The sequence below is a fragment of the Poeciliopsis prolifica genome, unplaced genomic scaffold (assembly GCF_027474105.1).
Source record: "Poeciliopsis prolifica strain line A6 unplaced genomic scaffold, Auburn_PproV2 SCAFFOLD003, whole genome shotgun sequence".
In the NCBI taxonomy this organism is placed as follows: domain Eukaryota; kingdom Metazoa; phylum Chordata; class Actinopteri; order Cyprinodontiformes; family Poeciliidae; genus Poeciliopsis; species Poeciliopsis prolifica.
In genome coordinates this window covers 3,988,121-4,015,459 of record NW_026562378.1, presented here as the reverse complement: position 1 = coordinate 4,015,459, position 27,339 = coordinate 3,988,121, and the positions used below count along the sequence as shown (strand labels likewise).

Genomic DNA, 27,339 nt, shown 5'->3' with positions numbered 1-27,339 from the left:
TGGGGGTTGGTTTTTTTGTTTGTTTTTTGTTTCTTTCTCTCATTGCTGCCTGTTGCTAAACAACCCGGGTGTTGGTGGAGTGGGTTGGGTTTTGTCCAGGAGAGCATGAAAAGAGGCCCCATCCCGGACGGAGCGGCCTTCAGGGGGTTCTGTTGGTGCTAATATTATTTCCTCTGTGCTCTTTGCAGCGTGTGCCTCTCACAGCTCTCAGTAGGTGAGGTTGGTGTCTGAAATCACACTCAGATGTGCTGAACAGCAATTTGCTTCCTGCTCGGCACAGAGTGGGTGTTGAAAATGACCCCTTTTTTTGTTGTTCTTGGTGTGCTTTTTTTTTTTCCTCTCTCTCCCTTTTAATGCTCAGCTGTTTACTGATGCGCTCTCTTTTGAGGGAGAGTCATAGTTAAACAGGCTTTCTGGTTTTATTGTTTGTAGTTTTGGGAAAAAGAAAAAGCGTTCAGAGATTCAGAGTGTGACCTCCGGGCGGATGACTCGGTTTATAAAGTTTTGTTTTCCTTCCTCACACAGATGGCGTCTGTCTGCAGTGGCCTGCAAAATTAGCAATGAGAGTGAACATTTTTACATTTTGTCACGTTACAACTACAAATCACACTGTATTTGTTTAGATTTCATGTGAGAGATCAACACGGGTCATCAAGAGAATAATAATGTAATTTATTGATCTCCAGGGGGAAATTGTTTATTTGTTGACAAGCTACTCCTGTTGAATATTAGCAGCATTTAGTGATATTTATAACACAAGTGTGAAATTAATATTTAGACTACAGGTACTTTAAATATGACCTGAATATAAAGTAAATTAAATAAATAAATGGAAATGTGTTGATCTATAACAAGTCCAGAGAGTAGTACTGCATAACAGGGAAGTGGAAAGAAAATAATACTTCTTTTTTTAATCCTATTTATGATATTTTTTGCAAATAAGATGAAAAATGATGAAAGCAAATGTATATTCAAACGCCCTAATTCAACATTTTGCAGAAGCACAATTTGCTCTCTGCTCACCTACACCATTCCTCTTTGCAGAAAAAAAATGTTTCAGTCTGAGTGGAAGGAAAGTGTCTTTGAGCTGTTCCAAAATATGAACGCGCTCTGAGCCGCAGCATCCGCCTCCAGCTCTAGAGGAAAGGATGGAGATTGTTGTCCTGCTGGAAGGTGAAGCTCAGCCCCTCTTTTCAGGTCTTTTGCAGACTGAAAATGGGTTCATCTTCAAGAATTATCCTGGATTTGGCTCTGAATGACTCGGCCACCGCCGTGTTTCACTGCAATGTGGAGATGAGTGGTGGTCTTTTTTTCTTTTCTTTTATTTTTTTGCCACATAGTTCCCTTTTGGTCTTCTCGTCACTTCTCCGTAAAGACTCATTTTGTAAAGACAAAATGAGTTATAAAATCGAGTAAAGACTCATTTTGTAGAGCGTTTGACGGATAATCGTCCTGTTGACCAGCTGTTGACTATTTTAGTAATCAAGTAATCGATCTATTATTCTCATGATTAATTGTATAATCAAATAAAAAACAGTACCAATATTATATTTTCATATTTGTGCATCTCCAACAGTTACTTTCCTATTTCTTAGAAAATTAACTTGTTACAATAATACTTCATGTTTATGTCAGAAATCCACAAAAATCTGAAATTATATTCAATGCAGTAACATTTTTTTATGTGTATACTCCATTTTTTCAGTCAATTTAATCAATAAACTCTCACTTGGCATTGCCCTTTCATAGCTTTAGCGTCCATGTGTGTGATGTTAGCTTCGTACATATTGCATACATTTGGTATGCATCTGTTTTCCTTCTATCTGCTTCACCTGAAAACCCAGGAAAAAAATGACAATTATTGTCATTGTTATGCTAACAGCATTTAGTCTTCGTTAGCAACTCATCAGCAGAAATAAGAGCATTACGCTTTGTGAAGCATAACCAATCAAAGCTTCACTGCAGTTAATTTGCCTCCAAGTATTTTTTGGGCTGCTTCATTTCAAGTGCACAATAACTTGAACGGAAAATAAATCCAGAACCACACTTTTCCGATCATTTCTTTTTTTTTTTTGCTCGCATAAAAGCAAAACGTTAATAATTTTTCTTTCCACTTCCGTTATGCAACTCTTTCTCTTTTCTTTTTCCTGTCAGTCTGCCACATTAAACCCTCTGCAGTTTGATGTTGCGTGACAAAAAAGTGAAAACGCTTCTTTGCAAGGTGTTGTGTGAGTGAATCTCTTTAATGTCACTTCTCTTTTGGTCTCTGCTGCTCTCAAACCCTTCGCCGTGGGAGGAGCTGGCGGGGCGGCGTTGCTTTAAAGGCCATCCAGTCCACCTATCGAGTAAATGTCACTGCGGGATTAGAGCAGATTAAAAAAAAAAAAGTCTGTTTTCACACAGAGAATGTGTGCAAAACAAAACCTGGGCACCTGTGTGTTTCCCCATCATTAACACCTCGGGGCAGTATAAAATGCAACAGGAAAACGGCCAGAAACAGCAGGAAGCAGCCCTCGACGTGTACCCACATGCTATGATTTCTTACCTCTTGTTGCCGGCCAGCTGCTGTTTGTCCTGAGCCACTGCCGAGCCTCTTCTATAAACAAAAAGATGCACCTTTTCACTCCTCTTCTCCTTTTTCTCTTGTCTTTTCTTCTTCTACTATTGCCCTCAGTTCCCTACGTTCTCCTCAGTCACCTGAGCAACGAATCAGGTACTGGACTCTTCAGCAGCTCCTCCACCAGGGGGCGCTTTGAACCAAAATGCTTCTGCGGGACATATGTGTGTCAAACTCAAGGCCCAGGGGCCAAATCTGGCCCACCTCAGCTACTTATGTGTCCCTCTGGTCTGCAGGGGGACACGTGTAATTAAGGTGTTTGCTGAAATATTGTTTCATCGATCAAAGCAACAGTTTTTATCTCTATATGGCCGAACTACATCAATCAGTCCCTCGAGTTTTTCGCAGCCGCCAAATCAACAGATCTTCACACTTTTTTGTGCCACTCAATAATTGTGAGTTTTTTGCAACTCTTCCACAGTGGTTGAAAAACATTGGGCTAAAGTGATGCTAACTCCCACCTGCAGGTGGCAGTAAGTCTTACGTCTACGGCACTGCTGCCTCAGCCGTAACTGATGTTAAATTATAGTTTGATTAGTACAGCGAGTCACATTTACTGAAATATAGGCTCAACATTTCGTGCAAATATTTCTAAATTAGCCTCTCAAAATTTTGATTGGTTTTGTCTTTTTATTTGTATTTTTTTTTGCAGTCATGAAATCCTGGAGGGACTGACCAGAGTGAAAAGATGTTTTACATTATTTACTTTTTAAGAAGTGCTTATTGAATTCAGACACTGCTGTTAATTAATATTTTAAAGTGGCAGTATTTTTGTAAAATTTTTGAGCTTCTTCAGCTCCTTCAGACTAGCCAGCAGCAATTAGCAAACACTTGTATAAGTGTAACGTCACATCTGCTGATATGGGAACTACTTCTCTGTGAACCACTGGTAGAAATGTTTTTAAGAGTTAATAGAGGAGCCATGTTGTGATGACTTCCTGAAGGCGGAGTTTCAGAAAAAGTAGGAGTTTCTTAAAGAGACAAAGGTCCAATTTCAAGGTGCTAAATTACAAAGTCAAATTTCTTTTTAGTCATTTGGTATATGCCGAATTTTGATAATAACTGAAGGCAACACAGTTAAGTGATTGTGCTATAAAATGTCACTTTGTGCCTCAAAAGCACATAATACTGCCTCTTTAACAGTTTGATGGGTTATAGTAATACATTCTAGGCCAAACGGCCCTTTGGGACATTCATTATCTTGATGTGGCCCCAAAATGAAAATGAGTTTGACACCCCACCCCGCTCCATTCTTAATGTGAATGTGTGCAGGAAGCTCCCCACAGAGCTCTGCTAGATGTTTTCCAGCAGCATTTTTAGAAGCTTCTGCATTACATTCTTCTTCTTCTCCTCCCTGTCGGAGCCCAGTGCTTCCCGTTAGCATGTCCTGGCTCCGGCGTCCAAATACTGCATGACCCGCTGCAAAATGCCGTGCTCTGTTGTGCCGCATTGCTTGTGTCGTTTTATTCTCCCCCCCTTTCAGTGGATACGTTCAGCAGTTCTCAGTCACACGTCTTCATTTTATTTTAGCCTGATTAGTCGTTTTATCTGAGAATGGCTTGCATGGTAAGCACTTTTCTTTTTCTGTTTTTCAGTCGTCTCTGTATTCCTGCTTCACTCTGGTCTCTGTGTGAATGTGAGCATGTGTGTGAGAGTAGAATATTAACATCTGTTGTTTTTTTTTCTTGCACCCACCTCCAACCTCCTCCCCGTTTCAGTGCCGTCAGCAGGAATGACTCGCCTGGCTCGTTCGCGCACCACCTCCTCCTCCAGCATCACCTCCATGGAGAGCAGCCGCAGCCGCAGCAATATCAGCGGCTTGCTGGAGGCCAACGCCGCCGCCACCGGGGCGCTGGACAACCAGGTGGCGCCCCAGACCATGGAGGTGTCCTGTTAAACCTCTCCCACAGTAATTTATACGCCACTCCCCTCCTCCCTCTTTCCTCTCCCTCATCCTGCTCCCAAGCTACTCGACGCCAGAGGGAGTGTGTGAGTGTGTGTGTGTGTGTGTGTGTGTGATTAGAAAAGGAGGAACTAATAAAAAATATATAACAGATGCATATTAGAGGATATGTTATATATACATATATACTGTCAAAGTCAACATACTAACATAAACCATGAGAACATTCAGATGTTGTATATTTAAATGTTTGAGTCAGCTGTCTAACCTTGTATTTATTTTTTGTTCTTGTTTTAAACCTCTTCAGACATTATTGTAGGAATCCTCCGTGTTTGCAAGAGCTTCTTTTATTTTTATTTTATTTCCTTAAAAGGATTTTTCCACAAATTGTGTTTCAAGTTTTAAACCTGCTGCTGCAATGCAGATGAGTCACGGGAGAAAGCGAGGGATCAAAACACGCGCAGATTCTGGTCGGGACGCAAAGTTTGGGATGTGAAAGATGAGACCGCGATGAGTCACTTTGAAGGTCCTTCCTGGACGTGATGTTTTTATGCGGTGCGATAAAACCGGAAAAGAAGACTCTAGCTTCATCTGCGTGTTTTCAAGGTTTGGAACGTGCTTCGTTTCATCCAAAGTGCTTGACATTAAAACGTCACCGTTTTGAAAGAGTCTATAGCGTTTTATTAAAAGTCTGAATTTGGAAAGCGTCATTTAAAGTTGAAACTGGATATTTAAACATAACAAACTCATTTTCTGAAATTAATTCTTGTTTTATGTTAAAATTAGCAAAATTATTTCAATTTGGTAAATTCCATGAAACTTAGCAAGAATTGATTTTTTTTTTTTTTTTTTCAACTTAACCCAGTCAGATGTATGAGATGGAGACATTTGATAACATAACTTCTTGCTATATTTCAGCTTGCTTTGTCTCTGCTATAGAATATAGAATACCATCACAGGTCATTATTAATAACTGTAATAAATGACATCAGAGAGTAGCAAATTGAAATGGTTTTTATATTGTTCTCATCTTCACAATCTGGAGCTGGGAAACTTTGAAAAGAATTGGTGAACCTTCTGCGAGAAAAGTGGGCGAACTGGAAAACAAACCAGACATTTTGTTCATCTAGCCTTTGAAGCCAGACTGCAAAGCATTAAAGGAATCTTGTTTTTTAAAGGTAGCAGTCAGGAGAAGGATCGCCAAGAGGCCAAAAGTAAGAACACAAGAGCAGCTTGTGTTCTCCATGCACTAAGAATGTGTTGTTGGTGAAACAGTTCCAATTGTCGGCCATGTTTGACTGAAAACCTAAACTTAATCAAGTAAAGAACTTTTTGTATTCACTTCCTTCCGTCTCACCAATGCATTGCTTTTCAGTTGAATCGATACCTTAAAGATGAGGGGCATAAAGTCGTAAGAATGCATCCGGGTCTCATATATCACGGACACCTAACAGGCACACGTTGGGCTTCTTCTAGAAAATGCCACCGTTTGGCTTAGATTTCGCCTCGTGATCAAACTCCACGCCTCCGTCTTTTTTATGATTTCTCCGCACTCTGTGTTGATGTTCGTGTTCAGGCTGAGTGGACTTCTCACCGACGCTTAACAAGCGGGTCCGGGTATGAAAACTGTAGCAGTCCATGTCGCGTCGGGGCCAAGAACGGCTCCTCACTGTCCGCTGATTCAGCTCATTTCTAATACTACTGAATAAAAACCTACGAGACGAGAACGTGTCTGGTGTTTTTTTCTGTTTGCCCTTATTTTGTGTCTTTCTCCCGCCCCAATAAAGTGGAAGAGGAGCTCCTTCATTCAGCCGCCAGGAGAAGGGCAGACAATAAGTTCTTGCACTTTGCCTGTTGTGTTGGTGGAAAAGCGAGGTGACTGTGGTGAGATTGTTTCCAACCGCGCTTGTACTTATTTCCTTTGTGAGTGATGGCTGCTGCTGTCACAGATGAGGGCGTCTATTTTTAGCACCCAGCGAGAGATAAAAAAAAAACCAACTGATCAGCTGCTTTACAAAAGACAACAAGTTCAGAGGTGCAGAGTGGAACAAAAACAAAGTATCTGTGTGTAGAGGAATGTTCTAGTTTCTCTGAACGTTATGCAAGCCCCAGAAAACACAGCGTCATAATGTAGCACCGTTATGATTCATATATTTGGGAGGGAATAAAGCCACACCCGTCCCACATCTTAAATAGATTAAATACATATTTAATATGTATTAAATAGATTAAAAATATAAGTTGGCATTAAATGCGCTTGTCAGGTCTTAAAATTTGTTTTAATTTCTTATTCTATGTCGTTGTTTTTCAGGTAAAACGTTAGCTTAAGCTATGCGACCTATGACTCAAGGCGGTTCAGGGCACAAACATATTCATTTATATGGTTAAAGCTACTGATAACAAGCTGCTAAGGCTGGCTTGCTATGTGGTTTGCAAGCAAACAAACCGACCGTTAGCAGCTAGCATGCGGCTGTTTAGCCACTTGCTAAGTGAGAAGCACAAAGCTGCTGTCACGAGCCACGAAAAAGCCCCGGAAATGTCGGTTCTGTCCCCTTATATTTGCTCATCTCTTATGCTCAGTTTTATTCATAATGGTTTTACAAATGTTTAAATAAAAAATGGGAAACAAAAGTAAAAAATGTACTGGTGAAACTTCCATAAAACGGTTTGCGCAGCTGGTCTGAACAGCACAGCTTCTGCTCGACTTGAATCTGACGTCATCAGATTTTCTAAGATCCGCCATTCGACAATCTGACCTGTTCCATAAATGATGGAAGGTTTTTAATGGTGATGATAACCCAACTTTCCATCTGTGCGAACACAGATGGTGATTCAACTCCAGTCTGATCTGTTCTTCTCTGCAGTTTTTGGTTCTTAGAAAAAAATAAACTGATTCAGAACCTCCAGATTTTATCAGGTCCCCCAGTATCAGGGAAGATGCCTTTGTGATGCACAAACAGAAACAACACCCACGTTGAATTTCTTCTTCATTTTTCAGAAACTTTTCCATTTGGCCTCCATCTTTGTTTAATGTGCGGTAACATGGTGAACAGGTGGAACTGAGTCAGGTTTGCAGGCCGCCTCACTTTACAAGCAACGCGTGGTGCAGCATCAGACCAGTCTGAATACAGAAGACCATCATCCTTCCACATAACCATCCAGGGTGGGATTTAGGTCTTACTGTAAAACTTCCCCACTGCCTGTCTCATTAGTGCTAAATAAAAGCCTCCAGAACCTTTCAATAAGATGTTATTAATTATTTTTGCCAATGCTTTAGATTTCTTGCCAATGTTTTTAAATGTTGCGTCAATATGTCAATGTAATTTCCCTTTGCAGATAACTGGATCACTGAGAGATTTCAAAACAAAACGCAATTTCAGAGGTTCAGGTGAACCGCTTTACTTTTCTATTTCACAAATGGCCTTAATGGAAATATTTTTCACGACCCAATCTCAGAACAGTTTCTTCAGAAAACTCAGAGGTGGCGCGCCGCCCCTAGCTGCCATCTCCTCTGTAGCTAATAATCGCATGGTTATTAGTAATTAAGCACTAATAGGTTGGTGACTGATTAAAATAACATTGACAAATTCATTTACAAGCTTGGATTGAATCTTTTTACTTTTAAAGACAGTGAAATGCTGTTTTAATCTCCATCATGGACAGCTGTTTGTTTACATCTCCAGGACCAACTAGTTTAGACTCCAATAAAAGCAAAAACAACAACAACAAAGTCACTGCATAAGGCTTTAAAGGCCTCATCGCTAAAAACGATGAGGATTTAGTGTATTGCAAAGCAGTTGTTACTTTTCTTTTGAATGTTTTCTTTTCATGTTATCAAATAAAATGTATGTTGATAAGGCAGTTAACAATAAAACTATGATCGAAGCATATGAAAGATTTTGGATATATGAATGGTATATATACATTTTATATGTATTTGTAAAAAATATTTATATTTGAAAAGAATACATAAATATATGAATTATATATATTTATATCTATATATTATTTTATGTCTATGTAAAAAAAAATATTTATATGTAGGCTATATATAATTTTAATATTCTTTACCATTACTAATCTTTTCCATGAATTTCAGAGTTAAAGCTTCTGTAACATCAGGGTCATTGTGAACTTTAGGCTGATGGGAAATGATCATCAGTGCTGGCGGCCCGACGCGATTCCGCAGAGTTCCGGCTCTTTAATCAGAACGTTCCCGTTTAATCAGCGGCTGGGTTCCAGTGGGCCGACGGAGAATCGTATAATCCGATTCCAACGACTGCTAATGAATTTCTGTGTGTGTCACCAGATCAAACCACAACGGCACCGCGAGCGCAAACGCCGCTTACGCATGCGGGGCCGCTCATTCCATGGCAGTGCGGGACGTTTCAGAGATCTGCGCTGGATAGAGAGCAGCGTCGCTGCAGGGCGACGCGCTCTGAGTCGAGATGTTCGAGCGTCGCACGTCACAGGAAGCTGGAGCCGGGGCCGTGGTACATAAAGGCGAGGCGGGAGACCTCCCCTCTCTTCAGTCGACCCACGTCAGAAACAGCTGCAACAACACAGCCGCCTCCAAGAGAGCGCACAGTAGCAGCACCAGAAGAAGAAGAGGCAGAGCTCAGAGTCACTCATACTTTAAAGGATTTTCTTGCAGAAGATAAGGATTTATCTGCAAGCACTGTCTTTGGATAAATTGCTGGAGCAAGTAACAAACTGGGTGAGTTATGTTTAACTGGACATTTTTACCTTTTTCCTTGTTTTTTTTGTTGTTTGTTTGTTTTGTTTTTTTAATTGCATGCATTATTGAACTCTCCCCTCATAAAAAATAGACAAACAGCCTTCAGTGCATTTTGCAGTCCGTGTCATAAGAGGAAAATCTCTTTTCTAGCCTTTGAGAAGCATTGAAGTCTCGCTCGTTCCTTCGCTTGCATGGAAATTTAAGACAGGATATCACAGGGCTTCTTGTTGTGGTCGGGCGCCTTCCTGTGTCTTGCGTCTGTTGCCTGCTTACACTGAATGTAGAGTCCATGCAGGTGGCCGTGACTTGCTGCACAGTCATAGCAATAACTAGTAGGACGAGGAAAGTGAAATCTCCATGTTTCCCAGAACGTCTCACTAAGTTCTCCACTTCTTCGTCTGCCTCTGCCTCTTCTTCCTCTTTGTTCTTCTTCTTATTCTACTTCTTCTACTTGTCCAGTTGGAGCATGGGCACCTGCTACACCAGATGTCAGTGCAACCAGACAGTCCTCGAAAATCAGTTTGGATCTGCGATGCCACGTAAGCTCCACTCCCCAAAACACTCAGCAGGACAACAACAACAAAAAATTAAATAAATTAAAACATCAACAATGCCTGAATCTCGTCTCTTGCAGGACAACAGGAGAGCGTGATCGTCTCTTTGTACGACTACCCAGCGTTTGAGCGCACAGAACTGACCATGCGCACGGGGGAGAGGCTGACCATAGTGTCAGAGTAAGTGCAACTTCGATTATCATGCGATCTGTACTTGACGGCAGATTAGTGACAGACGTCCGTTCTCTAACGTCGCAGTGACGGTGATTTTGTGATGGTGAGGTCCACGACCACCGGGCGCGAGAGCTACGTTCCCACCAACTACACGGCGAAGGTGACAGACAAGTGAGTGACGTTGAGATTTCACAGCCGTACAGAGAGCAGAGGGAACACGAAGAGAAGAGGGGAGTTCCGTGAGAGGAGGTTCTGTGTAGGTGCACTGCGCCTCGGTGGAGACAGACGTTTGGAACAAGACGTCCGCTCTCTCTGGTGACACAAACAGCCTCCAACGGTTTCACTCCTCGTCATCCTGGGACTGTGGGAGGGGTCGATCTACTGTTATGGTGTTCCAGTGGATTTTTCAGACCTGGAAACATCAATCAAATATTGCTGTGTAGTCTCCTCTTGTTGAATATGTGGGCAATCCTTTTGTTTTTTTTCTCTTTTTGCTGCAGGTGGCTCTACACAGGGATCAGCAGGTATAAAGCAGAGGAATTTCTGAAACATCCCAGCAACCAGACTGGAGCCTTTTTGATCCGTGAATCAGAGACAAACACAGGTTAGAGCTTTTTTTATTAAAAAAAAATAGTAAATTGTATAACAAACATATTTAAGTCAATGTTGCAGCCTCTGCCGCAATGTATTTTATTTGAAAGTACAACTTTTTAAAGCTCTGTTACGGTTATTTTGCTGGTTGGATGCTGAGACAAATGGATTCGGACCTGAGTTGGTTCTACATGCAGGGATGACCCAGTGCACTGAATCGCTTTGAGGCTGAAAGGCTAATTAATGTTGGCTTAAGTTAAACTGGCTCTTGTATGTCAGTTGGTCATTATCCACTGACATTAACTATCATTTTCATAATCTTTTCTTATCACTGAACTCATCTGTGTGTTTGATAGTTTATTTAAAAAGTGCAACAAAGGGATTTCAACTCCAGGGAAAATGGTACAAAAGTCCAAACTTGTGTATTTTTAACAGCTGCATCTGTGTGTGTTTTCTCCATCTAGACAGCTATTCCCTCTCCGTCCTGAGGAGAACCGGCTCCTCAGACCGGAACCCCGTGAAGCACTACCGCATCTCCCAGCTGGAAAACTCCTGGGTCTACATTTCTCCAGGTCTCACATTCCCCTCCCTCCATCACCTGGTGCAACACTATTCAGGTTTGTGCTGAGATGCTTGCCATGTTTTCACACATCGTCGCAGCAAAATGCACCCGACTGACATCCTCGCGGTTCTTCCTTCCACAGAACTTCCAGACGGGCTGTGCTGTCGACTGACGGTCCCTTGCTTCATCCAAGGGTTGGATGAGCCCAGACCGGTTCCCACCACCGTCAGAAGGCCAACCATCAACTGGAGGGAAATTAGCAGGTGAGAGGTTTTTGGTGTTTTTGGTGGCATTGACTCAGAGTGCATTGGTTCAGTGCAAGGTCATTAAAACCAACAAAGTAACAAAAATTGAAACTGAGCCCATGTTGTGCATTTATAAAACTAAAACATACTGAAATTATAAGTATAATGTTCTTCATTTTTGTGTTTATGAATCTATTTCTTAGATGAATCTATTTCTCGAACTGGTGAGAAATAGATTTTTTCCCCTCACACACACACAGTTTACATCAGCTGGTGGCAAATTCAGACAGTTGTTTGTTCTGCAATAATTGATTTTTTTTATTTTATTTTTTTTCAAAAATGGTATCGTATTTCCCAAACGATGTATTCATAATCAAAATATAATAATAATTAAACCTTTTTAAGTCCAGCATCTAAAAATTAACCAAAGTATGAAAAAACTAAATCTAAAACCACGGCTAATGAAAACTAAACTTAAACGAGGCAACATTTAACTAATAATAGCCAATAAAGACTCGCAAGCACACACTAAATCTCACTTAATTAAACAAGCAGAAAGTCGCAACAAAACAAAACTAAACTAAACTATAATGAAAAACAGAACTATTATAACCCTGATTCTGTCCCACAGTGCTGCATGATTTAGAACTAATTTAGAACTGATTTAGAACAAACTCCTCCGATGCGGAGGAGTTTGAAAAAATTTGATCAACGGGGCAGATAAGGCTGCGGTTATATTGACTAGTTGCTATTTATGTGCTTCACCCTCATGTTCGTTCTCAAGAAAGTTTCCTGTGCTGGGTTCAGATGCGTGACTCGACGTTATTTGTGATAATTGTTTTGCTGCATTTTTTTTTTCTTGTCAAGCAAAATCGAAGTGATTCAGACCCCTAAACTTTCTCCTGTTTTGTTCCGTTAAAAAGGTCCGTGGTCCTCGGGAGGAAGAGAACCGAGTCGGACAACTCTCTGGTGAGCGACGGGCTGAGGGAGGCCATCAGCTCCTACCTCCAGTTAACAGAGTGCAAAGATCAGAGCTGGGACACGTGAAGGAAAGCCTGTGTGGTCAGTTTGGGGGAAATAAAAAAAACGACGACAAAAAAATGAAGTCCAACAAAGAGAGTGGAGGGGCTTGCTGCTCTGGGGCTGCTGCAAGCTTGAGCAAACCCCTGAAGAAGGTCCTCTGCACACCCAAACGTCGAAGCGAGACAGAGGCACAACACTGCTCAGAGTGTTGTGCCATTTTTAGTGCAAGGAGGACGAAGCACAGAGGCAGAGGATGCCAGCTGCGAAGAGGCAATGAATGTTTCACCTAATTTCTGAAGATTTTAACATAATATTGTCTGTTGACATTACAGCAATGTGATTGTATCTGAATGTTGTCGCTGTTGTCTTGTTATTTGAAACTAATATAATTTATACGCTACCAATAAATAATTTACACCAATAAAAATCACATATTTACAAGAGTTGGCACTTTTTTTTATTTTGTATGATTTAGTTTAAGGATTTCAAAAGTTGGGTTTGGGCCAGGGCAACCATTGGCCACCTTTGCGGCCATCTCTGTGAAGTGATTGGCTAATTCATGTGAGTCACTCATGAGCAGAGCAACAAGCAGTTCCCCTCCAAAACAGGTGGTGGCAGCAGTGATGAAACCAATGACATGAAACCAATTAATAACATAGTCAGATCCTCAAGAAAATATTTTCTGTCTTTAGTGAAATATTTTGAAAATATAGACGTCATGCTCCCTTGCGGCTCTGATTGGCACCAGATAATTGAAATGATAATTTCCCAGTTTGATATTAGTTTTCTCATTATATTACATCATATGCACTGATATTTGCTTCATCAATTCAAACTCAAGCAAATTTTAAAGCAAAAGTGCAAAAAATTCCAGCACTAAAAAATGAAAATCATTTGCTGTAAAATATCAGCAAAGTCTGTAAAAAAACCCCCCAAAAAACAAAGAAAACAACAACATAGAAGAATGAATGCATAAGCAATAAAATAAATCTACTTTGTCTCTCTTTAGCAAATAAAATTCCTCTTCACAAATATTATCGTATCTAAAAGTTTAGGTCCTGACACTGAACCTTGTAGAATACGACATTTAATGTTTGCGCTCCAATATTTTATTACACCACACAACTCACAACTGTCCCATTCCTCCTGACACAATTAGCAATAAGCTTATTCAGCTCTCCCTGCATGTTTTTCATACAGAGGTCAGGATTTTGTGATGACCTCACCAAAACATTGATCTTGTTGCCTTTCAGTCTCTTTGTTTTTATTTTGGTGACTTTCCGACAGACCTTGTCGTCGAGGAGATCCATTTGTTCCCATGCGCCAACTGTGTGGCAAATGTTGCTTTGATATGCATGGTTTCTTCTCATACCTGTAGTTTCTCATGCAGCAAAACACCCACACAGCATGATGCTGCCACCCCCGTACATCACAGTTGGAATTATGTTCTCAGGCTTGCAAGCTTGGCTCTTTTCCCTTCAAAGCTAATCTTGGTCATCGTTGATAAAATGCACACTTGCGATCTGTTTTATTTTTTTATTTTTTCCCAGGTTGCTTATGAGATTCTTCAAATTATATTCACAAGTGGATATAATTTGTTTTACTGATATAAACTAATTTTCATTTTTATGTTCACTATGGAATTAATAAAGCATTTAAGAATTTAATTGAATTAGCGCTTTACTGAACAAATCAAATGCTGTGACGGAAATACACTGACGTGAAACTAAACGTGCAGTGTCGATTTCGCTACCACCAGATGGCGCGCCACTCGTCGTTTTTCGATTTTGTTAAAGCTTTCCACTTCCTGTCCAAACAGTTGGGTTCAGGAAGAAGAAATAATGGCGACGCTTCTGGGGTCTGAGTTCTCTAGTAGTGGAAGAAAACGAAGAAATTGTAACAGCAACATAGTCACGAAGTTAACGTCTGGTAAAATAACCGGGAAAGGTTTCAGCCGAGGAACACAGGTGAGAGGAACGACGCCTGTGTCAATTGTGAACGTGTTCGAAAGTTAGACGAGTGAGACCGGGGACTTGCGCTTGGAGTCAAGCCTGAAAATGAAGACGTTATCCCGGAGAGTTAGCTGGGGAGGCTCCCGTCCCTGTCCGAGTGTATTTTGCCAATTAGGCAGAACATTTCAGAGTATATTTAGAGGCAAAAATAATATGTACGACTTGCATTGGAATGGCATTTTATCACTTGTAGTTGGGCAAAAATTCATACCAGTGCAAATGGAAAAGCTCCGCATGAAATGCATCTTTTGTTGTTAGCTCCATGTTAGCTTAGCATCTAGGGCTCCATTAGTGCGATATCGTCTAATAAGTCAAGCTGTGTAGATCAACCCTTGTTTTGTACTGCAATATACAACTGTTGGTAAAAAGCTCCGCTTTATTTATTTAATATGTAATTTTAAATTCGTTGCTGACGGGAGTTATAGCTGCTAATGTTAGCCAACGGGGCTAACGACAGCTAGTTAGCTAAGGCAGTTCAACAGCTCAGGTGATTACGTAACCACGCAGCAACCACAATAACGACCGTTTCCATAAATGGATAGGGAAGAGCAGCTGCCTGGGAAGGTCGACACGCTTATTTTGCTTTTCACGAGTTGACATAAATTTACTAGACATCGTTTACTTTGAAGAGTTCATGTGTTGAGTTGGTTAGCACGAACGGTTTCGGTTCCTGGTAACTGCGTTAGCCTCTCAACTGTCAGAACTGAACTAGGAGCTAATTAGATGCAACAAATCTATAAGAAACATAGATCTGTATTAAAATTACGAAAAGGTTTCTACCGAATATAGTAATAAATGTAAGAAGTATCCTGTGAGATATTTGCATCATCTCTTAAAAATGTCATTATGGACTCCTTGGCTCGATTTGTTGACTCTACAGTGATTTCTGAAACTGTAAAACTATGAAATATTTATTCTAAATACATCAAACATGAATCTTTGCAAGATTTCAGGGATGGGTTTTTAATCATTTCATATTCTACAAAACATAAGCATAAAGCTACATCATGGTGGAGGGTTTTGTAATGAACAGCTGTGGCTGTGTTAGGGAATGAAAACAGGTAGGATCAGGAAATTCAGTTTTACCCCCGATTTTGCAGTCAGGAAATGTCTGCATTACTCTGGAAGCAGTCAGCAGGGGGAGTTGGCACAAGGGCATCTTGTTATGTATATGTAGAATACAGCAGAGCTAAACAAATTACACAAAATGTAAATTTTTGAAAAATAAAGCTAGAACTCTAAATAATACATTCAGTTTATCAGCAATGAACATTTTATTTGGGATTTAGTTGCACTTAAAATACAAAATTTGAACTGTGCGACATCTTAGATGTCAAATACTAATACATAAATCAGTTGGTTTATTCACTCAACGAAACACATTCCATCACCAATGTACAAAAACATTGTCTTGTAACAATTCATCTACATGAGTGAAAAGGAGATGGAAGAAGAAAAACCTTATAAAAACCTGCCCCTTTCACAATAATTACAAATTAATTGCAATCTTGTACCAATGAAAAAAAGTGGGGAGGAAAAACAAAGGGGAGAGGCTGATATTTCAGACCAGAATACCATAAATAATGAATAGCTATTATTTCAATAAAACAATAAATCAAACTTCTTAATTCTTTATTGAACTGAAAGACTCACATTTTGAACACAATGGTAAAGGTTCCTTTTCATTTTTGTGTCAGTAATGTAATCAATAAACTGCTTTATTTAGTGCTTAATTGAAGGAATTTATCTTTCTGAATAAAATATGTTGTGTACATTTGTGCATTAAAACATATGACCCTAATATTTAGCTGCTTTTTTTATATTTGTTTGTTGGCGTGGAAACCTATCAGTCATAAAAACATATGATGATTGTGGTTTTGATGATGCGCATTTCAATGCTGTTTACGTCATATCAGCACGAGTGTTTATTCGTTGGGTTTGGGTGAATGCCCACAGATGGATTTGTAGAGGGTAGTTTCAGTTTTTATTGTTGCTGTGAACAGGTCAAAACAAAGTTGATATTTAAGGGAGATTCTTAGATGCAGTTTTTAACCGAGTTGGTAAACGTGCACAATAAGGACAAGTGGCCACGTTGAGACAAAATACTAATTTGGCTGAAGAAAAGTCCTGCTGTCCAAAAATGATCTCCAGCATGAAGAGCTTTCAGTATTTGTTTCCAGATTTTGGTGTAAATCCTTTGTGAGCTCTGACAAAATTCAAACTGAATTTACAATTTACATACAAGTGATCGGCTGCTTCCGACTGTTCACGCTGGTCCTGACCTCGGTGTGTATAAAGTTTGTAAAAGTCAACAGGTAAACGGATGCAGATTCCAGATTAAAACGGTAACAGAAAAACCTGGAGCTCTCTCACAGCTGCTTACAAAGATATCCGGTTCTTGAACCCAGAAGATTTACTTTCAGTGTCTCGTCCCTTCAAAAAAGTAATGAATGTGATTATTTCCTGATTAAGTTTTTACAACTTTCCGTGGTCTAAATCAGGTTGTTTAGTATTACGTTCTTTTATTATTATTTAGTATTTTTTTAGGTATATATCATATTTATATTTATTGAAGTTTATGTGTAACAGTGGAGGAAAAAAAAGCAAAATAACATTTCAGATCATGTTGTCAGTCTTGTTCTTTTTTTAAAATTTTATTTATCAATAACCAAAATATACTATGACAATGATAAATCCCCCAGTTCAAAGTGATGCATCCCGAAACAAGCAGCCAGTTTTATGCTGGAAATGTCATTAAATGCAACACACACTTGGTACCACATGGCAGACAAATATCAAACTGTGTCAGATACTTTTCCAGGATTTAGATTTTCCCCTTCGTTTTCTCTGCTTCAGCTGTCACATGTACAGTGAAGTCTTTATTCTTAGTGCTCGCTCACATACTTTATACACAATTTGAATCGCATGACTGCAGCATGTCATTTGTTTTGCAATGTTTTGTTTGTGTGGGTCTGCATGTGTTTTATTGACCAGCCTCTCTGGTATGTTGCAGCTCCCTGGAGGCTTGCTTCAGGAGAGAGATAAACCTGCTAAGTGGCATGGCATCCCTGACCTGCTCCAGAAGCTCCACGAGAGCAGCGACCCCAACAGCGACCTCTCCCAGGCTCATGGCTATCTGAAGGTATGCAGCATCGCTCTCTAGGATCACTGTCACAGTGGAGTTGCAGCCTTTTCAGTGATTCCCAGTCTGGTTATTAGAGATTTTATGCTAATTAGCCTTTTCTTTTTCGTTTCTTTTCTAGAGCTTATCATCACAGCTCTCGATGGAGGCCATGTCTTTCGTCACAGAAGACAGGAAGACCGCTCAGGAATCCACCTTCCCCAACACCTACACCTTTGATCTGTTCGGTGGAGTCGATGTACGTTTGAGAATTTCTTCAATTTATTTTTTATTTTTAAATGAAAGCTGTAATTTATTTCTGACTTCCTGATGTTCTGTTTCTTTGGCAGCTGCTTGTGGAAATCTTAATGAGACCCACACTAACTATGCAGAAGAAGAAACCCAAAAGTGAGTAAGAAAAATATCAAAATGTCATCTTTCTCATTTCTACTGAATATAGTAGAATATATTAATTAAACCCCTGCTAACGTCTGTTCCTTTATTTCTACAGTGAACGATGAGCTGGTCAAAGACTGCCTTAGTGTTCTCTACAACTGTTGCATATGTGTAAGTTTTCAATTAATTTTTTTTTAATGCAAGATAAAAGGAGAGGTGCTTTCAAGCTTTCATGCTGTTTCTTTTAAAGAATATTTTGTTTCTGACAAGTCATTTGCAGTGAAGTTGTTTCGTTTCTGACTGCAGACGGAGGGAGTGACAAAGAGCCTGGCAGCCAGGGACGATTTTGTTCTGTTTCTCTTCACTCTGATGACGAACAAAAAGACGTTCCTGCAGACGGCGACGCTCATTGAAGACATTCTTGGAGTGAAAAAGGTGAGCAGTGCTCTCAGGTTGAACCTGTAGATTTTGGTTCATGGGACTCTGGAAGCACCAGGGCTGAGGATAGTTTTATTGAATCTTTTTAGTTGTGTCTTTGTACTGTTAGAATGAAACCAGAACGATCATTGGTCAGCTTGCGTAATAATCGAATGCTGTAACACTAAATCGTTGGCCTTATTGAAGCAATGAAAATGTCCTCCATGATGGTTTCTGGTAGCTAGTCTTTGGTTCAGTGGATCAAAACGATGAATCAGTAAAAACCAGATGTTGATCTCCTCAGCCTGATCTCTGTCAGTAAATGTGGGATGTTATCCAGTGGAATGCACTCCCTGTGAATTTGACGGGAACACGTCTGCTTGCGTCTTGAAGGAGATGATCCAGTTGGAAGGAATCCCCAACCTCTCAGGTCTGGTCCAAAGCTTCGACCAGCAGCAGCTGGCCAACTTCTGCCGCATCCTGTCCGTCACCATCTCAGAGCCAGATATAGGGAACGACGACAAGCACACTCTACTGGCCAAAAACGCTCAACAGAAGCGCAACGCCAGCCCGTCCCGCGCCGAGGTCAACCAGGGTAGGATGGGTTTTATGTATAGATATCAGATTGGTCTGGGGGAAAAAAAAGCCTGATTGGTTCCTGATCTCTGTGTTCATTTCACAGTGACTCTACTGAACATCCCAGGCTTCATTGAGCGGCTGTGTAAGTTAGCCACTAGAAAAGTGTCTGAAGCCACAGGAGCAAACTTCCTGCAGGAGCTGGAGGACTGGTACACCTGGCTGGACAACGCTCTGGTGCTCGACGCGCTCATGCAGATGGCCACTGAAGAGGCTGAGCAGAGCAGCACAGGTCAGATTTTGGACATTTTGGGGAAATCTGGATTTTTAAAATTTTTTTTTTATACCCCATTTACTATTTTGTTTAACAGCTTCAGTTCAATCCCTCTAATGTTTTTCTTGTGATTATTACTAATTTTGTGGCACCTTTTTCAAAAATTTGTGGTCAAAGTTACACTTTTTTTAAAGCTTTATTGATATTTTCATATTTTCAAAAAAAAAATCCCCATCCCAACCTCCTACCTCCTAAATAAAAAAACAAACAAACAAGAACTTGGGTTAGCCAGATAATGACATTATTGGCATCACTTCATATCACTGCAGGTTTAACATATCATATCCACTTTCACTATATTCTGTAGAAAGTGTCCCTCTCACTGTGACGGTTTTTTTCTACTGTACAGACTCTCAGATGGTCTGAATTTCAACTCGTTTCCTCTTCAGAGTCATCAGACGAGAGTCCTCTGGCCACCAGCCCTCTGAGACACAGGCTGCCCCAGTCCATGAAGACCGTCCATGAGATCATGTACAAGGTGGAGGTTCTGTACGTGCTCTGCGTCCTGCTGATGGGCCGACAGAGGAACCAGGTACCGCCCCGCCGTCCGGGGTCAAACGTGTCGAGGCCGAGCCTCGTCTCATTCCTCCTCATCGTTTTTGTAGGTTCACAAGATGCTGGCCGATTTCCGTCTCATCCCGGGGCTCAACAACCTCTTCGACAAGCTCATTTGGAGGAAATACACCGCGTCCAATCACGTGGTGCACGGCCAGAATGAGAACTGCGACTGCAGCCCAGTATGAACCTCTTCACCTTCTGCTTTCACTGAGAAGTGAAAATCTTCAAAGAATGTGAACATTTATATCATCTGTCCAAAAAAAAAAAAAAAAAACCTGTTCCTTGTTACTTTGCAGGAGATATCCTTTAAAATCCAGTTCCTGCGGCTACTCCAGAGTTTCAGCGATCACCATGAGTACGTGTCCTGAAATTCACCTGCTTTTGTGCTGATCTTTAGCGTTTTGGTGTCTTGTTTTTTAGACTCTGCTGTCCGTCTTTCAGGAACAAGTACCTCTTGCTCAACAACCAGGAGCTGAACGAACTGAGTGCCATCTCCATGAAGGCTAACATCCCAGAGGTGGAAGCTCTAGTCAACACAGACAGAAGCTTAGTTTGTGACGGAAAGAAGGGTCTCCTCACGCGCCTCCTCACCGTCATGAAGAGGGAACCTCCCGACTCATCCTTCAGGTTCAGATTATATATTATTGTCACTGTAATTCTAATCCAGAAAGCATGTTGAACTAAACCGTGTTGTTTTTCCTGTTTGTTTAGGTTCTGGCAGGCAAGGGCAGTGGAAAGTTTTCTAAGAGGAGCAACATCTTACGCAGACCAAATGTTCCTCCTAAAGCGAGGGCTCCTAGAGGTACAACACGTTTGTCCTGCAACATTCATGTAAAAAAAAAACGACAAAAAAAACAAAGTGATTTTTCTACTTGAGTCGCTGCTCATTTTGTGCTTCGATTCTCCATCAGCACATCCTGCTCTGCATCATAGACAGCGGCTGTACGTCTCGAGACGTCCTTCAGAGCTACTTTGATCTGCTGGGGGAGCTCATGAAGTTCAACATCGACGCTTTTAAAAGGTTCAACAAATATGTCAACACACCAGAGAAGGTTTGATAACGCTCCGATATGAAAATGTTAGAACATACGCATGATCCAAAAGAGTACAAAGAGTGTGACACCATCTGTTGATCGGTCTCTATAGTAGCAGAGAGACTGTCGCTCACTCTCTCCGATGTGGCCGACTGTTTTGAGGGAGAGAGCTTGGTACATTTGTGTAACATTTACCCTACAAAAAAAAAATTCAAGAACAAAACTTTGTTTCTGAAGAAGTAGAGTGAGTTTTTCTTTTTACTTTTTATCTTTAGCAAATCAACTGAAGCCGCAAAGAAAACTTCTTATCACTAAATCATCAACAAGTCCTATCAAAACCCACAAAAAATTGACTACCATGCATGTCTGAGTGCATTTGTGATCGGAACATTATATTGTTGCACCGTCAGTATTTTACTAAATAGTCTTAATAAATGAAGTTCTACATATTTGGATTCTTTTGTCTTTTTACAGAAATATTTTAAATAGACACATTTTGAAGCGCTTCACAGAATAATTTTTAGTAATTTGTGTTGAATAATAAACACTAAAAGAAAAATGAAGTGTATCTCTTTATTGTGGTTGTTGGTACAATTTAGGTTAAATTTGGAATCAGCAAGGCGTAAACATAATTCAGGAAAATATGCAGTAGAAACCATTTTATCTGTACAGAAATTGCATGGCCACTGTAGCTGTTGATTTAGCATTTAGTGCTTAAATTTAATAAGAAATTGACTTGTTTGGTTTTAATAAAGAAATTTCTGTTTGTTGTTTCTACCCAACAAAATATCACAGCTAAAGCTGCAGTACTTTTACTCTCTTTACGTTTTAGTGCCAGTCTTCTGCTTCGTTGTGACTGATCAGTAAATATGACGTCATAGCTGATTGATCCTCAAACTGCTTTAGTTTCAGGCCTTCCTGACTCAGATCAACAGCTCCTTGGTGGACTCCAACATGCTGGTGCGCTGCATCGTCCTCTCACTGGACCGCTTTGAAAGCCAGACCGAAGATGTCAAAGGTAAAACAAGTCTTTAAGGAAGGCCACATTTTTCCACCCTGGTATGATTCTGTAATATAAAATAGTTAGTAGTTTTATTTGAGTATTAAAAAAAAAATCTATGCTTTTTCTGTCCTTGTCAGTTATGGAGGTGCTGTCTGATTGCTGCCTGCTGTCCTACGTGGCCAGAGTTGAAAACAGATTGTCCTTCCTCTTCCGACTCATCAACATCATCAACGTACAAACGCTTACACAGGTGAGGGTTTGCTTTCACTGCGGTGAGCGCGTACAGAAACAGGCGAACCTGCTGGACGCCGAGTCAAGTGACCCCTCCTCCCCCACCTCGCCTCTCTTTCTTTCTGCAGGAGAATGTGAGCTGTTTAAATACCAGCTTGGTGATCTTGATGTTGGCCAGACGAAAGGCGAAGCTGCCCTTCTATCTCAACGCCCTGCGGGAGAAGGAGTACACGGAGAAATACCCCGGGTGCCTGCTGAACAACTTCCACAACCTGCTGCGCTTCTGGCAACGCCACTACCTCAACAAGGACAAGGATAGCACATGTCTGGAGAACGTGAGTCCCTGAACACAGTTAAACCAGGAGTTATTGGCGAAAATGTACTTTTTTCCATGTCGCATCAAGATCACTTTTTTTTTTTGTTTGCTTTTTTGTCAAGCATTCAAAATAATTCTGAAATTTAAATGCAAGCTTGTTGGTTAAAATCTACCAACAGTCTAAACCAAAAGCTTAACGCAGCAAGAAAAAAGGAGTTTATGGAGTCAGTGGAAACTCTGGTTCAGTTTTCCAGTTTAAGCAAACTAACCTGATGCTCGTACTTTTACTCATTGAGAGCTTCCTGTGGTTTCCAGCTGTTTGATAAATCAGCCCAAAGTGCTCAAACAGACCAGTTGTGCAACAGTCAGTCTGAAAAGTTGCTTTCTAACAGGCTTGCTTGGATCGACAAATCTACAAACACGAGCACACAAACAGAACACAATACAACCTGGCACAATAATCAATAAAACAATTAATTGTACAATAAATTAAAACAAACTTAATAATTTCCATTTTTATGATTTATAATTTTCTATCAAAAAATGGATGATAAAAGTGTTCAGTCTGAATTTTGGTCTCAACTAAACCTTTTTTTGGAGGATAATTTTATTTCGTAAGTTGTTTCTTTTGTTGATTTATTTTGGACATTTAAAATGTCTTCCAGTGTTAAATGTTAATTAGAATTTAAGTTCATTGATCTTTCAGAATGTATTTTTGCATTATTATCAACATTTTACTGGCAAATTATCTCAAAGCAATATTATCATTTATGACAATAACTCCTGAGATGATTAATCGTCCAGAAACTTTAGTTATAGTGACTCAACAAATTCTCCTACTGTCACACCAGAAGATCATCAGTGGAATTATAATTAGTCAGGTTTATGACGAGTTATTATTTTTGATTTTCTGACGTAGCAGATTTAGGTTTGATTGTTAGAAACAAGTTCAAGTGACTTCATAAGCAGATTTTAACCACAAACTGAAAGGGAAAATTTTAGTGCAATTTTACACAATTCGGTTGATCTGGCAGCCTGTCAGCAGCCAGATACTGAAAAACAGTAAACATTAAAAAGTTTAATGTTGGTTGCAACACTGAATTCATAAATCTAAACTTAGACTAAATTGGCAAACAGAACATGTTCTTTTTCTATTTACAAGTGCCGTCACTTGTAAATAGTGGTAATCATTTTCCTTTTTATAGTTGGCTAAAAAAAATTCTCCATACATTTGAACAAAATAAAATTGGGTCCTTTAGGTTGAAAAGAGAGAATGACATTAGTGGCAATAATTTAAGACATAAGAAACTCATTCACAAGTCAGATCTTTGTGTGGGCTAACATCGCCTGATGGTTAAGGCTAACAAATGTTTTGTCCAAATATGTGTAATTTTTTTTTCTTTTTTCTTTACTTGTTCTACTTTAGTTAGACTGTAATGCCATTCATATAGTTACAAACTCGGTGGCTTTAAATAACATCTTTTATTTCAACACAAAACTAAGTTGCAGTAAATTAACACACTGCATGATGTGTTCATTCACTCCTCACTGACATCCCGAACTCTACAATATCGCTTTTCTCTCCAGTGACAAATATTTAGTTCCATCAGTAGTTTCTTCAGTACAACTACACATTTCTAAAAATAGATCTGACTCTGTATGCACGCCTGCAATCTGATAGTCAGGTTTTGCTGATGTCTTTGGTTCCATTTTCTCTCTGTTTTGATCTGACTTGTTGATGATTTCACTGAAAATGCAAGTCAACTTGGGTAATTTTTCTTTTGAAACATGATGGTGAATAAAAATTGTACTAAATGATCAGTACATGTAGCACAACGTCAAAACAATCCTGTAATTACTTTGACGTTTGAAAACGTCAAAGTAATTACAGGATTGTGACCAAATACTAATTTTACCAGGATGAGCTGGATGTAAAAATTGAAAGGTGCTATTTATTTACTTTTATAGATGTTTCTATAATAATAATAATAATCAAAAAATAATCTTAATCTCTTGTGGACTTTTCTATGACACTGCTGCCCCCAAGTGGCAGAAAATGATCAGTGACCCTTTCAGAGTAACACTATTTGGCATAAACGTCAGATTGATGTTTAGCAGCAGCTAATTTACTTTTAACCATTCCAGATCAACAAAATGATCTCCCTATTTAGAACAAACAGAAGTAAATATTCCTGGATTCCTCCCCCCTCAGAGCTCCTGCATCCCGTTCAGCTACTGGAAGGAGACGGTGTCAGTACTTCTGGGCTCTGACAGAACTTCTCGCTGTGCCATTGTGAGTTACATTGACGAGCCCTTCATGGATCTGGACAGAGACCTGCTGGAAGATTGACCCTCCGGCGGGCGGAGGCGCTGGGGCTCGGAGGCGACCTGTGGCTCAGACTCCTCTGATCCGACCCCTCCAGGTGTTTTTGTGACTGCGTTCAGGATCTAAAGACTCACCCGTCTGCTGTCCGTACCTTCGCATGGAGGCCGTCATCACAGTTGAGAGCGGATAATGGAGTTCGACTGACTGTCATCTTTTCACAAAGTTAAAATGCTTCTTTTTTTTTTTTTTTTTTTTTTGTTTTTTTTTTTTTTGTTTCTTTGAAAGGAGAACTTAAAGCTACAGGCCCCCTTTTCCCAGCGGTCTAATAGACAATAATAGACTTTGGAAAAACGACACCCGCATTGGTTGTTTGCTTTATGTGAAATTCAGATAGAGCCTTTTATATAGCCTATACAGAATTCTATGGAAAAGTGTGAATGAACAAATTATATGTAAAAAGAAAAAAAACAACAACAAAAAAGCAACCAGTTTCTTTTCACATGGACTTGATTTAGAAACTGGGCACAGATTGAGCCCACGTGTGCAGGACGGTAGCGTGTCGTCACCAGCCTCACTCTGTCACTACTTTGACTAACTCTGTCGACTCCATGCCTCACCGCTGCTTCACCGCTGCCTCGCCCGAGGTGAACAAAATGCTAATGGTTGAGCGTTTGCAGGGTGGGTAGGGGGGACTTCTCATCTTCCTGTTCTCTGGCTCTGTTTTACTACGTGGCTATCTTTGGTTGGTGCTTTCTGGCTCTACTCGGCCCACTTAATCAGCAAGACGGCCCGGTTCTCATATCTTAAAGGATTCGTCTTGCTTAAGAAAAAACTCATTCTGTTCGTGGCTTCAGAAGCTTCACCCAGGGACTCATGATTACTTTATTTTTATTCTTTTCTCTTTTTTTTTTTTTTTTTTTTTCTTTTTGAGGTTTATTTTTTGTTTTGATCGATGGCTTTTAATTCTGGATAAACTGTAGAATAAAACATTGCACAGGTTAATTGTTTTTATTGTTTAATATATATATATATTAACTCATTTGTTCATTAAAGTGTTCCCATTCTCTAACAAATTCTTTCAATGTTGTGAGAGATGCTTTAGAAAGAGAATAAACTATGCAGGTGCTAGTATTCAGAGCAGACTCTTCCTTCAGGTTCCTCTACCTGGTTTTGAAACTCAGAATCGGTTGGTTCTGGACAGCAGGAGTCCAGATTCATTTCCAATCGTTATTTTGAAACTGGGTCAAACTATTGCTGACGTAATTTCCTTGTGTTGGAGAATGTTGAGTGCAACTCAAAGTTGTCGTATTTTTACGACTAAACGTCTCTAATAAGAAGAACCAAGTCCATCCAGAGGCTTTCGCTGCAGAGCTGACGTTGCTGCACCCAAATGAGCTTTTATCTAATTTACTAGCTCTAATATAGAAAGCGTTTTGAAAGAAAGTGACTCAGATTCTGTTTTTATGACAGCAAATAAATTTGTTCGACAAAGCCCAAAAGAATTTGAAAACTGGACACCATTTGTTTGATAAATCTGCAAAATCATTTCGTCATTAATTTGCTTGATTTTCTTGTCGAACGAATAAATTTGGCCCCACATGGCAAAATGTTTTTACACTCCTGCCTTACCTTTTCTCTGTTTCCATTTGCCGTCTTCACTTTCTGAAGACGGATTAAACAAAGTTCAGTGTGACGTCTGAAGCTTTGGATCTTTTAAAAACTGTTTTAGGTTTCTTCACACCTTCCTCCCCGACCTGTCTGCTCTGTTTCTTGATCTTTATGATGCCGTTTGTTTTCTGAGGCCTTCACAGGACAGCGGGATTAATGCGTAGATTAAACTGGAGTTTGCTAATCAGGTGATTTTATTGCAGTGGATTTTATGTTTTCAATGTCAAAGTAAAGGGCATGTGCTTTTTTTTCACTTTTGAGATCATCATTTGTAGAACTTTTGGAAAACATGCAGTTTTCCTTCTACTCTACCGTTTAGTGATTTTCATTAAAGCCGACCGGACAGCAGGTTGGATGACTCCATCGGTTTTTGAGAAGCACCAAGTACTAATCCACCTCATTTGCTTTTTGCCGTTTCTTTTTAAATATACAAGGCCGCATCGCTAGAAAGCTGTGTGGTGCCTTTTGTCAAGTTACACAGTCAAATATGAACAGCAATAAATTAAATGTGCCTTATTTAGCCTGTCGGAGGGGGAAAACATGGGTGTTCCATTTTTCAGTGATATTTCACTGTTAGCAAGCTGATGATTTAGTTTGTAAATTAAATATTTAGCTTTCAAATTAAATATTTAGTTTGGAACAAAATAATTAGCAAAAATAAATGCTTATTTTGGAACAAAATATTTATCTTCAAAGTAAACATTTGGCTCCAATTTGTTTGAGAACTAAATATTTGGCTTTCTAAGTATTTAATTTGAAAGCCAAATATTTATTTTGTAAACTGAATATTTAGCTGGTAAATTACATATTTTGTATGAATAAAGGTGAAAACATGACTTTGGGAAATTTGGATATATATTTTTTTGACAGGCTAAATAAAACAAATGATTGTTTTTTAACTTTGCAAATGTCCCGCAATGAAAAGCCGACCAGAGAGACG

The 27,339-nt window shown here is 39.8% G+C and overlaps 3 protein-coding genes across 5 annotated transcripts in view; all 3 read left to right on the top strand.

The window, feature by feature from the left end:
- Nucleotides 1-6,247, top strand: part of ndrg3a (ndrg family member 3a) — a 49,305-nt gene extending 43,058 nt beyond the window's left edge. For 2 of the 3 annotated variants that reach the window (XM_055027173.1, XM_055027175.1), the window contains 2 exons: nucleotides 2,675-2,713; nucleotides 4,336-6,247. In XM_055027173.1, coding sequence (XP_054883148.1) covers nucleotides 2,675-2,713; nucleotides 4,336-4,514 — 218 coding nt within the window. In that variant the 3' untranslated portion in view covers nucleotides 4,515-6,247. The remainder of the gene's footprint in view (nucleotides 1-2,674; nucleotides 2,714-4,335) is intronic. The other variant, XM_055027174.1, reaches the window with a different exon arrangement.
- Nucleotides 6,248-8,700: 2,453 nt separating this feature from the next.
- On the top strand, nucleotides 8,701-12,850 carry sla2a (Src like adaptor 2a). The gene is made up of 8 exons (XM_055027170.1): nucleotides 8,701-9,237; nucleotides 9,718-9,797; nucleotides 9,893-9,992; nucleotides 10,071-10,157; nucleotides 10,487-10,590; nucleotides 11,042-11,194; nucleotides 11,282-11,402; nucleotides 12,308-12,850. Exons 2-8 carry the CDS (start codon nucleotides 9,725-9,727, stop codon nucleotides 12,429-12,431), a joined length of 762 nt encoding a protein of 253 aa, XP_054883145.1. The 5' UTR covers nucleotides 8,701-9,237; nucleotides 9,718-9,724; the 3' UTR covers nucleotides 12,432-12,850.
- A 1,375-nt stretch (nucleotides 12,851-14,225) lies between these two features.
- On the top strand, nucleotides 14,226-26,747 carry trpc4apa (transient receptor potential cation channel, subfamily C, member 4 associated protein a). Its single transcript, XM_055027163.1, has 18 exons — nucleotides 14,226-14,374; nucleotides 17,433-17,561; nucleotides 17,683-17,799; nucleotides 17,891-17,948; nucleotides 18,052-18,107; nucleotides 18,243-18,371; nucleotides 18,747-18,948; nucleotides 19,036-19,221; nucleotides 19,653-19,795; nucleotides 19,869-20,000; nucleotides 20,118-20,176; nucleotides 20,263-20,448; nucleotides 20,533-20,623; nucleotides 20,733-20,873; nucleotides 21,762-21,873; nucleotides 21,996-22,108; nucleotides 22,218-22,424; nucleotides 24,618-26,747. Exons 1-18 carry the CDS (start codon nucleotides 14,249-14,251, stop codon nucleotides 24,753-24,755), a joined length of 2,325 nt encoding a protein of 774 aa, XP_054883138.1. The 5' UTR covers nucleotides 14,226-14,248; the 3' UTR covers nucleotides 24,756-26,747.
- Nucleotides 26,748-27,339: the final 592 nt, after the last annotated feature.

Bases quoted from the DNA above. Each gene is read 5' to 3' on its own strand.
- sla2a (XM_055027170.1), top strand. From the start codon at position 9,725: ATGGGCACCTGCTACACCAGATGTCAGTGCAACCAGACAGTCCTCGAA. The intron at 10,591-11,041 runs GTTAGAGCTTTT...TTCTCCATCTAG, and splicing joins TGAATCAGAGACAAACACAG to ACAGCTATTCCCTCTCCGTC. The intron at 11,403-12,307 runs GTGAGAGGTTTT...TCCGTTAAAAAG, and splicing joins AACTGGAGGGAAATTAGCAG to GTCCGTGGTCCTCGGGAGGA.
- trpc4apa (XM_055027163.1), top strand. From the start codon at position 14,249: ATGGCGACGCTTCTGGGGTCTGAGTTCTCTAGTAGTGGAAGAAAACGA. The intron at 17,562-17,682 runs GTATGCAGCATC...TTTCTTTTCTAG, and splicing joins AGGCTCATGGCTATCTGAAG to AGCTTATCATCACAGCTCTC. The intron at 20,874-21,761 runs GTTTGATAACGC...AAACTGCTTTAG, and splicing joins ATGTCAACACACCAGAGAAG to TTTCAGGCCTTCCTGACTCA.